Genomic DNA, 13,863 nt, shown 5'->3' with positions numbered 1-13,863 from the left:
GTGTGAATTTAGAGTTTATGTGAATTTAGAGTTTATGTGAATTTAGTGTTTATGTGAATTTAGTGTTTATGTGAATTTAGAGTTTATGTGAATTTAGAGTTTATGTGAATTTAGTGTTTATGTGAATTTAGAGTTTATGTGAATTTAGAGTTTGTGTGAATTTAGAGTTTATGTGAATTTAGAGTTTAGTGAATTTAGAGTTTATGTGAATTTAGAATTTTTGTAAATTTAGAGTTTGTGAGTTATTCAGAATTTTGAGAACAAAAATAGATTTTTTTGAAAAATAGTAACATTTTGAGAACAAATTTAGTATTTTGAGAAAACAAATGATTTTTGACAAAAAAGTGGAAAATTCTGAGGAAAAAAGTCTGAATTTGAATTTCTTTGGAAATTGTTAGAATTTGTTTTTATTTATTATAAAGTGAGCGTTCTGACTTTAATTACAGAACTTACGGTTTGTTTTTACTTCGTTGACGTCTCTCTTTTTTTGGCCCTTAACCTCTTCCTTACAACCAAAACTCAGTTACTTCCTCAAAAGGGTTTCTCAACAGCTCCCAGACAGATGAACTGCAGCAGTGTGTAACACGCGAGTCCACCAGAGACTCTGAGGCGATGCTAAAGTCCTGCTGAGACTCAGAGACTCAGAGAGGAACTCAAACAGATGCATTGATTATGTGAACCATCCAGAAACCAACATTACAACGTGAGCAGCGCGTCGGCTCGCAGAGAGGCTGAGGTTACACTCTTTCAGTCTCCAGGAAACGACGAGGTTGCAGCAGTTGAAGAGAAACCACGTGATGAATCTCACTTCCTCTAACTGTCAGGACTCTGATCGCACACCGATGGCGGGTTCACGGTGAGATCGCATTCAACTGATATTATTCTCAATGGTTTGGTGTCAGACTGGTCTAAGTCACCAGAGGTTGGGACTCTTGTTGATGGGAGTGAGTGACGCCCGGCCTGGACTCCCTGCTGTGCTCTGGATCACACTCTGCCTCTCTTGGTGTGTGTTCAGTGTGTGTGTGTGGTCTGATAATACAGGTGTTAGGGACTTCAGATGAGCAGTTTATGATCTGTGGTACAGAGACAGAACGCTTCCTGCTTCCGGAAAGAGGGCTGCATTTTGTTTCCTGGTTCTGAGGGTTTGTCATGGCGCAGGTCAAAGTCGTAGGTTTGAGTTTTCAACATCAAAATGTCAAACTTCCGACCTCCTCTGTGCGGGACGGAAACAAATGAACGGCCACGATCCTTTAAATGGGATTGTTATCTAAGATGCCTCGGCCTGCTCTGATTGGCTCTACAATCCTCTAGACCTATTTTCCACTGTTGGGTGAGCTTTGTTTTTAATGTGGGTATGGTTGTGCACTCACAGCTGACGGTGTTGTGTAAGGCCTGCCGAACACATGAAGACCAGCTGCTACGCTTCACTAAAGCTCACCCACTAAACACCTCCTATTCCACAGGTTCAATGTCACAATAAGGGAAGAAAACAAGTCACAATAAAAGTCATCATTTCGAGAAAATACTGAATTCTGTGGAATCGTTATTTTACTCGAATCGCGGTTAAAACTTTTCAGACTTTTCAGGAAAGTTTGAATTCTGAGAAATATTTCTGAATTTGAACAAAAGTCAGAATTCTAAGAAAAATATCAGAATTTTCTCTGAATTAGAGTTTGTAACTGCTACCTGTGCAGCTGTGGCTCACCTGAGTGCAGTGAGTGCTGCTGGTACCTGAGTGCAGTGAGTGTTGTTTACCTGTGTGTTGTTTACCTGAGTGTTGTTCACCTGAGTGTTGTTACCTGAGTGCAGTGAGTGCTGCTGGTACCTGTGTGCTGGTACCTGAGTGTTGTTTACCTGAGTGTTTTTTACCTGAGTGTTGTTACCTGTGTGCTGTTACCTGAGTGTTGGTACCTGAGTGTTGTTTACCTGAGTGTTGTTTACCTGAGTGTTGTTACCTGTGTGCTGTTACCTGAGTGTTGGTACCTGAGTGTTGTTTACCTGAGTGCAGTGAGTGCTGCTGGTACCTGAGTGCTGGTACCTGAGTGTTGTTTACCTGAGTGTTGTTTACCTGTGTGCTGTTACCTGAGTGTTGTTTACCTGAGTGTTGTTTACCTGTGTGCTGTTACCTGAGTGTTGTTTACCTGTGTGCTGTTACCTGAGTGTTGTTTACCTGTGTGCTGTTACCTGAGTGTTGTTTACCTGAGTGTTGTTTACCTGTGTGCTGTTACCTGAGTGTTGTTTACCTGTGTGTTGTTTACCTGTGTGCTGTTACCTGAGTGTTGTTACCTGAGTGTTGTTTACCTGTGTGCTGTTACCTGAGTGTTGTTTACCGGAGTGTTGTTTACCTGAGTGTTGTTTACCTGTGTGCTGTTTACCTGAGTGCTGTTACCTGAGTGTTGTTTACCTGTGTGCTGTTACCTGAGTGTTGTTTACCTGAGTGCAGTGAGTGCTGCTGGTACCTGAGTGCTGGTACCTGAGTGTTGTTTACCTGAGTGTTGTTTACCTGTGTGCTGTTACCTGAGTGTTGTTTACCTGAGTGTTGTTTACCTGTGTGCTGTTACCTGAGTGTTGTTTACCTGTGTGCTGTTACCTGAGTGTTGTTTACCTGTGTGCTGTTACCTGAGTGTTGTTTACCTGTGTTTTGTTTACCTGTGTGCTGTTACCTGAGTGTTGTTTACCTGAGTGTTGTTACCTGTGTGCTGTTACCTGAGTGTTGGTACCTGAGTGTTGTTTACCTGAGTGCAGTGAGTGCTGCTGGTACCTGAGTGCTGGTACCTGAGTGTTGTTTACCTGAGTGTTGTTTACCTGTGTGCTGTTACCTGAGTGTTGTTTACCTGAGTGTTGTTTACCTGTGTGCTGTTACCTGAGTGTTGTTTACCTGTGTGCTGTTACCTGAGTGTTGTTTACCTGTGTGTTGTTACCTGAGTGTTGTTTACCTGTGTGTTGTTTACCTGTGTGCTGTTACCTGAGTGTTGTTACCTGAGTGTTGTTTACCTGTGTGCTGTTACCTGAGTGTTGTTTACCTGAGTGTTGTTTACCTGAGTGTTGTTTACCTGTGTGCTGTTACCTGAGTGTTGTTTACCTGTGTGCTGTTACCTGTGTGCTGTTACCTGAGTGTTGTTTACCTGAGTGTTGTTTACCTGTGTGCTGTTACCTGAGTGTTGTTTACCTGTGTGCTGTTACCTGTGTGCTGTTACCTGAGTGTTGTTTACCTGAGTGTTGTTTACCTGTGTGCTGGTTTATATAAATAGTTATCACCGCAATAAACCGTATTTAATTTTGTCTTCATATTCTGTTCTTGTACATATCATATTCTATTTACATGCATATTGACTTCTTGCACTATTTTGCATTTTTGTATTTTATTATATATGTTGCATTGTTGGAGGAGCTCATTGCCATTTCTACTCTGTAGCTGCTGAGCATGTGATGAGAACACCTTTGAATCTTTGAATCTGTGTGCTGGTCCACAGAATCTCTGCTAAGCCTCCCTTGTTGATGGAACCTCGGCTTGGAGCCGTTCAGATGCGAATGAAGAGCTCCCAAAGCTCCGGAGAGCGGCTCAGTCAGTCCAGATCCATGGTGCTGCAAGACTCCGACCTGCAGCAGAACCCTGTAAGTCAGAACCCAGAACCTCCGCCCTGCAGCGAGGACACTTCAGACGGATCTGTTGAACGCTTTGTTTTCTCCCGTAGATCTCCAGGCATCGCAGGAATCAGTCTCAGCACGGCGTCCTCGGGGTGGGAGGAGCCGAACCCCCGGTGAGTCAACATTCAAGATATTATTCTCTCTTCTCCTCCGTACCCACATCTCTAAAAACGGGGGAACATTGGAGCTGATCCAGATTTGCTGCGTCATGACGACATTACTAAAATGTGGGCGGGCTTTACACACAGGGGCCAATCAGAAACGTTGCTGTCAGAAAACAATGAGACGTGTTCTGGAAGTTATATAAAATATATAAATATATATTGTAAAGCTACGGACCAGAATCATCACTTTAGTAACAGCTGGAAGAGAGGGGGGGGGGGGGGGGCTACAATGATCTGTTTGGGGTTTGGAGCAGGACACTTCAGAGACATGTCCTTAGTAACAGCTGGAAGAGAGGGGGGGGGGGCTACAAGGATCTGTTTGGGGTTGGGAGCAGGACACTTCAGAGACATGTCCTTAGTAACAGCTGGAAGAGAGGGGGGGGGGGGGCTACAAGGATCTGTTTGGGGTTGGGAGCAGGACACTTCAGAGACATGTCCTTAGTAACAGCTGGAAGAGAGGGGGGGGGGGGGGGCTACAAGGATCTGTTTGGGGTTTGGAGCAGGACACTTCAGAGACATGTCCTTAGTAACAGCTGGAAGAGAGGGGGGGGGGCTACAAGGATCTGTTTGGGGTTTGGAGCGGGACACTTCAGAGACATGTCCTTAGTAACAGACGGAAGAGTGGGGGGGGGGCTACAAGGGTCTGTTTGGGGTTTGGAGCAGGACACTTCAGAGACATGTCCTTAGTAACAGCTGGAAGAGAGGGGGGGGGCTACAAGGATCTGTTTGAGGTTTGGAGCAGGACACTTCAGAGTCATGTCCTTAGTAACAGCTGGAAGAGAGGGGGGGCTACACGGATCTGTTTGGGGTTTGGAGCAGGACACTTCAGAGACATGTCCTTAGTAACAGCTGGAAGAGAGGGGGGGCTACAAGGATCTGATTGGGGTTTGGAGCAGGACACTTCAGAGTCATGTCCTTAGTAACAGCTGGAAGAGAGGGGGGGGCTACAAGGATCTGATTGGGGTTTGGAGCAGGACACTTCAGAGACATGTCCTTAGTAACAGCTGGAAGAGAGGGGGGGGGGCTACAAGGGTCTGTTTGGGGTTTGGAGCAGGACACTTCAGAGACATGTTCTTAGTAACAGCTGGAAGAGAGGGGGGGGGGGGCTACAAGGATCTGTTTGGGGTTTGGAGCAGGACACTTCAGAGACATGTCCTTAGTAACAGCTGGAAAAGAGGGGGGGGGGCTACAAGGATCTGTTTGGGGTTTGGAGCAGGACACTTCAGAGTCATGTCCTTAGTAACAGCTGGAAGAGAGGGGGGGCTACAGGGATCTGTTTGGGGTTTGGAGCAGGACACTTCAGAGTCATGTCCTTAGTAACAGCTGGAAGAGAGGGGGGGGCTACAAGGATCTGTTTGGGGTTTGGAGCAGGACACTTCAGAGACATGTCCTTAGTAACAGCTGGAAGAGAGGGGGGGGGCTACAAGGGTCTGTTTGGGGTTTGGAGCAGGACACTTCAGAGACATGTCCTTAGTAACAGCTGGAAGAGAGGGGGGGGGGCTACAAGGATCTGTTTGGGGTTTGGAGCAGGACACTTCAGAGTCATGTCCTTAGTAACAGCTGGAAGAGAGGGGGGGGGCTACAAGGATCTGTTTGGGGTTTGGAGCAGGACACTTCAGAGTCATGTCCTTAGTAACAGCTGGAAGAGAGGGGGGGGGGGCTACAAGGATCTGTTTGGGGTTTGGAGCAGGACACTTCAGAGTCATGTCCTTAGTAACAGCTGGAAGAGAGGGGGGGGGCTACAAGGACCTGTTTGGGGTTTGGAGCAGGACACTTCAGAGACATGTCCTTAGTAACAGCTGGAAGAGAGGGGGGGGGGGGGGGGCTACAAGGATCTGTTTGGGGTTTGGAGCAGGACACTTCAGAGTCATGTCCTTATATCTGAGACCTATAATATCTGCCTAAAGATAGTATAAAACTCTACAAGCTCCAAATTGTGTGCGTCTGTGTGTGTGTGTGCGTGTGTGTGCGTGTCTGTGTGTGTGTGCGTGTGTGTGTGCATGTCTGTGTGTGGGTGTGTGCATGTGTGTGTGTGTGCGTGTCTGTGTGTGTGTGCGTGTGTGTCTGTGTGTGTGTCTGTGTGTGTGTCTGTGCGTGTCTGTGTGTGTGTGCATGTGTGTGTGTGTGTGTGTGTCTGTGTGTGTGCGTGTGTGTGTGTCTGTGTGTCTGTGTGTGGATGTGTGCGTGTCTGTGTGTGTGTGTCTGTGTGTGTGTGTGTGTGTGTGTGTGTGTCTGTGTGTCTGTGTGTGGGTGTGTGCGTGTCTGTGTGTGTGTGTGTGTGTGTGCGTGTCTGTGTCTGTGTCTGTACATGTGTGTCTGCGTGTGCGTGTATGTATGTGTGTGTGTGTGTGTGTGTGTGTGTGTGTGTGTGTGTGTGTGTGTGTGTGTGTGTGTGTGTGTGTGTGTGTGTGTGTGTGTGTGTGTGTGTGTGTGTGTGCAGGAGCTGAAAGGAGACCTCCTGAATGTGGCAAAGATCTCAGACGGCGGGAAGAAGCAGAGGAAGAACTGGACCGGGATGTGGGGCGAACTGACCTCAGATCAGCTGCTGCTTCACAAAGAGAGACAACAGGAAGCTGGCATGGTGAGGACATAATGTGTGTGTGTGTGTGTGTGTGTGTGTGTGTGTGTGTGTGTGTGTGTGTGTTTGTGTGTCTCCATACTTACTATTACCATACCTCTTTCTCTTCATAGTGAAACTGTAAAGTGACAACACAAGGCACAATAAACTAGGAAGGATGTAAGGGTGAAGGAGTCAAAGGATGGAGGGGTGAATGAGTCAAAGGGTGGAGGGGTGAAGGGATGAGGGGAGGTTCAGGTTCATGTTCATAAGTCATTGTCTTCAGTCCTGTTGAAGGGCCTGACAGCAGTAACTTTATATCTTTGTGTTCAGAAAGCAGGAGGTAAGACAGATGTGGTCCAGCTGTGCGGGGCTGTGATCGAGTGGACGCCAGACAAGTCCAGCAGGAAAAACGTCTTCCAGGTAACACAAAGCGTCAAACTCCAACAATCAGCTGATGTTTAAAACCTCATTACCACTGAAAGGGTTCAGGAGCTATAGCCGCCCCTGAGCCACCCTGATACGTATATATCCAAGAGACTGACCTGAGCTCCTGTGTTCCAGATCACAACACACACAGGGAGTGAGTACCTCCTTCAGGCGGAGAGTTACTCCACGGCCAGTAAATGGTTCGACGGCATCAGAAAGACCGTCGACTCTTCCGTAAGATCTCACTACCTTGATTCTGAAAAGAGACCTTCAGTACAGCTAGTGGGAAGGAAAGCCTGCCTGCATGGGGTCCTAACTCTTTCTCTTTCCAGAGTAAACTCCCTCTGCGGCGGGCCAACAGCTCAGAGTTCCCGCCCAGACACAGCTCCCTCCCTGGACACGGATCCACCAACACCAAGCAGCGCAACCCGGTTCACAGGCGCTCCATCAGTGAGAAGCAACACTATATCTCTGAAGACAGACACTGCTATTTACATTTCATGGAGGAGATAGAATGAATGACTGGTGAAGGGAGGATACGATGCAGGGAGGAAAGGGTCGATGGGTGGAGAGATGTGGCTGAGGATGAAGTTTAAAGGGGGCAGGGTGAAGAGATGTAGGGACGGAGGGTTTGATGGGTGAAGGGATGAGTTGAGTGAGAGGGATGAAGGGATGAAGTCCTGGTGTGTTGACAGGTTTAACTATCTTACAGGCGATCAGGGTTAGGGTTGAGTTGATGGAGATATACGAGGTGCACCTGAAAGGGTTGTGAATGATTCTCCATACTGCAGACTCTGAAGAGGTTTAAAGAGACCTTCAGATCACGACTCTTTAGATCCAACTCTTCAGATCACGACTCTTTAGATCCAACTCTTCAGATCACGACTCTTTAGATCCAACTGTTCAGATCACGACTCTTTAGATCCAACTGTTCAGATCACGACTCTTTAGATCCAACTCTTCAGATCACGACTCTTTAGATCCAACTCTTCAAATCACGACTCTTTAGATCCAACTGTTCAGATCACGACTCTTTAGATCCAACTCTTCAGATCACGACTCTTTAGATCCAACTCAGAGAGAGAAAGTCCAGATGCTGCTCGCGTAGCTCCGTCTCTGCTGAACCTGTCCGACACCAAATAAACATGTTAACGCTTTAACTGTGATGTTTTCTGTGCAGATATGTTCGTCAGCTCCAAGCTGAAACACAGCGCCTCGGACAGCGCCGACAAGAACGGAGTGAAGAACCGACTGAAGAAGTTCATCATCAGACGTCCGTCCATGAAGACCCTGCAGGAGAAAGGCCTCATCAAAGGTGACCCCCCTTTAGGGAGCTCCCTCTAACACAGTGGCTCCCAACCGACTCAGGGCCCACTTAAGAATCTAAAAATGATCGCGGCCCACATTCAACCTAAACAATACGGAGGCTAAATAAAGTTCTGACCCTTCAGAACATGTGACACGTTGTTAATCCAGTAGAACAGACCGTTGCTAAGGACTGTAATGACCGTTGCTAAGTACTATAATGACCGTTGCTAAGGACTATAATGACCGTAGCTCAGGAGGATCGAGAAAGAGAAAGGAGGTTCAAATAACAAAAAATCTTAATAATGAAATGTTTCCACACAAATCATAATGTTTTGCAAATGATTTGGCGGCCCACCTGCAATGAGCCGTCATGATAGACCTGTTGTAACATCATCCATCAGTCAGTACTCCAGTCTGAATGCCTGATGTCTCGTCTCAGATCGAGTGTTCGGATGCCACCTGCTGACTCTCTGTGAGCGAGAGGGGTCCACGGTGCCCAGCTTCGTTCAGCTCTGTTTGGACGCCATCGAAAAGCGAGGTGGGTTCACAGAGACAGCAGAAACACGGCCTCATGGAGCCTGCCTCCTAAAGGTGTTTCATGTGAAAGGGGTTTGACTTGTATTTCTTTGTTCAGGTATGGACGTTGACGGGATCTACAGAGTCAGTGGAAATCTATCGACCGTCCAGAAACTCCGATTCATGGTGGATCAGGGTCGGTTAGATCTCCATCAGAAACACATTGAAGTCTCACAGGAAACAGCACTAATGCATCAATAACTATAAAACACATCATATTATTCTGAAATGGACCAATCTGCACAATGACTACTTTTACTGTCGCTACTTTCACTATATTTTGATGAGAATACTTTTCTACTTTCACTTAAGGAACATTTTGAATGCAGGACTTTTACTGTAACAGAGTATTCCTACACTCTGGTACTTCTACTTTTACTCAAGTACAAGACCTGAGTACTTCTACTTTTACTCAAGTACAAGATCTGAGTACTTCTACTTTTACTCAAGTATAGGACCTGAGTACTTCTACTAAAGTATAGTAGATATATAGTAGAGTACTCCTCCCCCTCTATGTGTTTTTAATATTGGTGTCCATGCAGACGTATTGAATATATGCTTCTTCCCCCCAGAGGAGGCCCTGGACCTGGACCACAGTCAGTGGGAAGACGTCCACGTCGTCACTGGAGCTCTGAAGATGTTTTTCCGGGAGCTTCCAGAGCCGCTGTTCCCCTTCAGAGCCTTCCAGCCCTTTGTGGAGGCCGTCAGTGAGTCACAGCTGACAGTGTATTAGTCTGAATCTACTGTGTTTCTGTTGGTCCCTGAAGGCAGCATCTCCCTAGTCCAATGGGATGTCTCCATGTGATTTAACACGTTTAGTTGGGCAGGATAACTACTTTACGTTTATGTAACACATACATGTTCCTTTGACCTGCTTCTTCTGCTTCTTTCCCCCTCTATTTTCCTCACTCACCCTTCAGCCAATAGTGTGACTTTTACATTAGGGCGGGACATCTATAGCAGTAAGGTCTCATCTGATTGGCCAGATATTCTAACCCTGAAGATACTTTGATTAGTCTCTGTGATACCTGTACGGCTCATGTTGATAAAGCCATGTGACGGATGCTGGATATATTGTGCAGCCCTTACTGTGTTTAGAACTGTAAACAGGAAGAACTACAACATGTTGACATGATAAACAACAACAGGAAGCAGAAACTAAAGAGAGTCTGCTGTGTTTCTCCTGAACAGAGATTAAAGATTCCAGACAGAAGGTCCAGGCTGTTAAGAAACTGATCCAGGATCTGCCCCGACCCAACCAGGACACCATGAAGCTGCTGTTCTCACACCTGCACAGGTACGCCTGGTGTGTGTGCGCGCGTGCGTGTGTGTGTGTGCGTGCATGTGTGTGCGTGTGTGCGTGCGTGTGCGTGTGCGTGTATGCACGTGTGTGTGTGCGTGTGCATGCGTGCATGTGCGTGTGTGTGCGTGTATGTGCATGTGTGTGTGTGTGTGCGCGTGTCCGATGAACCCATCTGTGTTTCAGAGTCTGATGAACCCATCTGTGTTTCAGAGTCCTGACGTTCTCCAGGCAGAACCTGATGTCCACGCAGGGCATCGGCATCGTGTTCGGGCCCACGCTGATGTGGCCCGAGCTGGACGGGGGGAACATGGCCGTCAACATGGTGTACCAGAACCAGATCATAGAGTTCATCCTCATTGAGAGCCGCGACATCTTCAGCCTGGACAGGAAGTAGTTTCCATCACCTGAAGAACTCCTGAAGTGGTTTAACCTGTTAAACCCGAGAGGACCCTAATCCGGGTCCGGCGGGTCGTTTTTTCACGAAACTGTGTCTCAGGGCTTCTTAGTTTTAAAAAATCTATGAATGTGTCATACTCACTTAACGGTTAGAAACTCAGCTCACTGATGATACGAACCATTTTTACCGAAACAAAGCACAAGTCTCACAAGAAGCTTCTAAATTAGCCCTGAGCGAAAACATGCTAATGCACTTAGCACAGAACTCAAGGTAAAAATACCCTTATTACTTATCGTAACTGCACATACAAGATATCCGATTAGAAATTCCACAGATTCTATAGGTATAGTATCATCACTGAGCGATCCGAACTCGCGACAGGGGAAGCAAACACAGACATCACAACACGTAGCTTTACGGAGCATTCAGGGGAGATCGTCTCACCGTAGCTGTTGTTGTCTGATCAATAGTCGTGTTCAATGGCATTAAAACAATAAAAACACTGCTGAAGGTTAATCCAATGGTTAATCCAATGTGTCTGTGTCACTTTGAAATGATTACTGATAATCCATCATTCAATTTTTATGTCAAAAACGGAGATTTCATATATAGCTGCTAATAGTAGCCACCAGAGTGTATCGCAGCTTCCGGTTTTGGGCATTCTGGCTGCGCAGCACTCATTCACCAATGAGTCATGTTTAGATGGATTTTAGGAACTTCCCCTCGATTCTATAGAGAGCCGAAGTCCCTCCCTTCCGGTGGACCTCCATGGGACCTTATTTCTGAAAAAGTATGTATTGAAGTCAATGGGGAGAGAAAGATTATCTTTCGACCCCGTTTGAATTGTGCCACGAATTACACATATGATGTTTGTCAATTTAAAAGAGAATTTTGCAAGTAAAACAAATTAAATGTGTCGTAAAACTGTGAAGTTACACATTTGTTTGTGTGAAACGCTCAATGAGCTACATCTCCGGTCTCTCAGAACAACACACGTCTTACTGTCTTGTCAAAAAAGGATTGACTTCCCTCACTATCACCCTCTCACCCTCACTATCACCCTCTCACCCTCACTATCACCCTCTCAACCCTCACTATCACCCTCACTATCACCCTCTCACCCTCACTCTCTCACTCTCTCAACCCTCTTAACCCTCTACTATCACCCTCACTATCACCCTCTCCCTCACTATCACCCTCTCACACCCTCTCACCCTCACCTATCACCCTCTCCTATCACCCCTCACTATCACCCTCTCCCTCACTATCACCCTCTCACCCTCTCACCCTCACTATCAACCTCTCCCTCACTATCACCCTCCCCTCACTATCACCCTCTCACCCTCTCACCCTCACGATCACCCTCACCCGCTCACCCTCATATCACCCTCTCACCCTCAATATCACCCTCTCGTTCTCCCTCACGATCAACCTCTCACTCCTCTCACCCTCACTATCACCCCTACTCACCTCACTATCACCTCCTCACCCTCACTAATCACCCTCTCTTCACCCTCACACCTCTCACACCTCTCTCACCACTATCACCCTCTCTCCCCTCACTATCACCCTCTCACCCTACTATCACCCTCCCCCTCACTATCCACTCTCACCCCTCTCACCCTCACTATCACCCTCTCTCCCTCACTATCACCCTCTCACCCTCACTATCACCCTCTCCCCCTCACTATCACCCTCCCCCCTCACTATCACCCTCTCACCCTCACTATCACCCTCCTCTCCCTCACTATCACCCTCTCACCCTCACTATCACCCTCTCCCTCACTATCACCCTCTCACCCTCACTATCACCCTCACTATCACCCTCTCCCCCTCACTATCACCCTCTCACCCTCACTATCACCCCCTCCCTCACTATCACCCTCTCACCCTCACTATCACCCTCTCACCCTCACTATCACCCTCTCACCCTCACTATCACCCCTCTCACCCTCACTATCACCCTCTCACCCTCACTATCACCCTCTCACCCTCACTATCACCCTCTCACCCTCACTATCACCCTCACTATCACCCTCACTATCACCCTCACTATCACCCTCTCTCCCTCACTATCACCCTCTCACCCTCACTATCACCCTCTCTATCACCCTCTCACCCTCACTATCACCCTCTCACCCTCACTATTACCCTCTCACCTCTCACCCTCTCTCCCTCACTATCACCCCTCTCACCCTCACTATCACCCTCTCACCCTCACTATCACCCTCACTATCACCCTCACTATCACCCTCTCTCCCTCACTATCACCCTCACTATCACCCTCTATCACCCTCTCACCCTCTCACCCTCACTATCACCCTCTCCCTCACTATCACCCTCTCTCCCTCACTATCACCCTCACTATCACCCTCACTATCACCCTCTCACCCTCACTATCACCCTCTCACCCTCATATCACCCTCTCACCCTCACTATCATGCTCACTATCACCCCTCACTCCCTCACTATCACCCTCACTATCAACCCTCTCCACCCTCACTATCACCCTCTCACCCTCACTATCACCCTCTCACTATCATGCTCACTATCACCCTCACTCCCTCACTATCACCCTCACTATCACCCTCTCACCCTCACTATCATGCTCACTATCACCCTCACTCCCTCACTATCACCCTCACTATCACCCTCTCACCCTCACTATCACCCTCTCACCCTCACTATCACCCTCACCCTCACCCTCACCCTCTCACCCTCTCAATCACCACAAGGAAACACGTCCAGAAGAATGTCATGCAGAGCTACCTTCCTTTGATTCTCTCTGAACTGCCTGGTCTTTTTAATGTTTAATATCAACCATTAGTGCAGATAGCGTGAAGTAGAACAGATCGCAGATGCTAATGTAGCGTTGGCATTTCTCCCCCGGGCTTAAATGGTGTATTATAGAATGATCACGCCGGTGACAGTACTCTTCAAAGGGTTCACGAAATATGACTACTACTCTTACTGTTTAACATGTTGGGTTACTTGATGTTACTTCATGTTAAGGCTAATAAAAATGACAAGGCTGTAATGCTAACTAACGTGCTAGCTACTATCTAGGTAGCTAACTTGATCCAGCCACTCCTGGTCCTTTCATCAGATGGGAAGCGAAAGAACGAGCAAGACCCATTGCTGGAATGATAACAACCTGGTACTAAGCACACAGGCATCTTGTTAAAGTTATCTGATCTTAGCCAGCGCCATATAGATATATTGTATCTATATGGCGCTCTCTCTTAGTGGAGGAAAACAATTCTAGTTGCATATTTTTCATAGTCTTATATTTCAACAGTTTTACGACAAACTGTGTCTTTTTTGACCTGGAAATGATTTTTTAAGATTGACAAACATCATATGTGTAATTCATGGCACAATTCAAATGGGATCGAAAGATACGTTTTCTCTCTCCATTGACTTCAATACATTATTTTTCAGAAATAAGGTCCCATGGACCGGAAGTAGATGGGCGTGACTT

The 13,863-nt window shown here is 47.0% G+C and overlaps 1 protein-coding gene across 3 annotated transcripts; it reads left to right on the top strand.

Annotated features, from left to right (window-relative positions):
- Positions 1-544: 544 nt before the first annotated feature.
- On the top strand, positions 545-10,756 carry arhgap15 (Rho GTPase activating protein 15). Of its 3 annotated transcripts, none has more exons than XM_034235519.1 (13): positions 545-856; positions 3,474-3,615; positions 3,696-3,761; positions 6,253-6,393; positions 6,703-6,792; positions 6,934-7,032; positions 7,131-7,248; positions 7,979-8,113; positions 8,546-8,644; positions 8,741-8,818; positions 9,255-9,389; positions 9,874-9,979; positions 10,196-10,756. In XM_034235519.1, the coding sequence occupies exons 1-13, from the start codon at positions 798-800 to the stop codon at positions 10,377-10,379; spliced, it is 1,452 nt and encodes a 483-aa protein (XP_034091410.1). In that variant the 5' UTR covers positions 545-797; the 3' UTR covers positions 10,380-10,756. The 3 variants fall into 3 exon arrangements, with proteins under 3 accessions (XP_034091410.1, XP_034091411.1, XP_034091412.1); XM_034235520.1 differs by having other exon boundaries at positions 829-1,003; XM_034235521.1 differs by lacking the exon at positions 545-856 and adding an exon at positions 1,074-1,330.
- The last annotated feature ends 3,107 nt before the right edge of the window (positions 10,757-13,863 follow it).

The sequence above is a fragment of the Gymnodraco acuticeps genome, unplaced genomic scaffold (assembly GCF_902827175.1).
Source record: "Gymnodraco acuticeps unplaced genomic scaffold, fGymAcu1.1, whole genome shotgun sequence".
Classification (NCBI taxonomy): domain Eukaryota; kingdom Metazoa; phylum Chordata; class Actinopteri; order Perciformes; family Bathydraconidae; genus Gymnodraco; species Gymnodraco acuticeps.
The sequence above is the reverse complement of the archived record's forward strand: the minus strand, read 5'-3'. Positions and strand labels throughout refer to the sequence as shown.

Bases quoted from the DNA above. Each gene is read 5' to 3' on its own strand.
- arhgap15 (XM_034235519.1), top strand. From the start codon at position 798: ATGAATCTCACTTCCTCTAACTGTCAGGACTCTGATCGCACACCGATG. The intron at 857-3,473 runs GTGAGATCGCAT...GCTGGTCCACAG, and splicing joins ACACCGATGGCGGGTTCACG to AATCTCTGCTAAGCCTCCCT. The intron at 3,762-6,252 runs GTGAGTCAACAT...GTGTGTGTGCAG, and splicing joins TGGGAGGAGCCGAACCCCCG to GAGCTGAAAGGAGACCTCCT.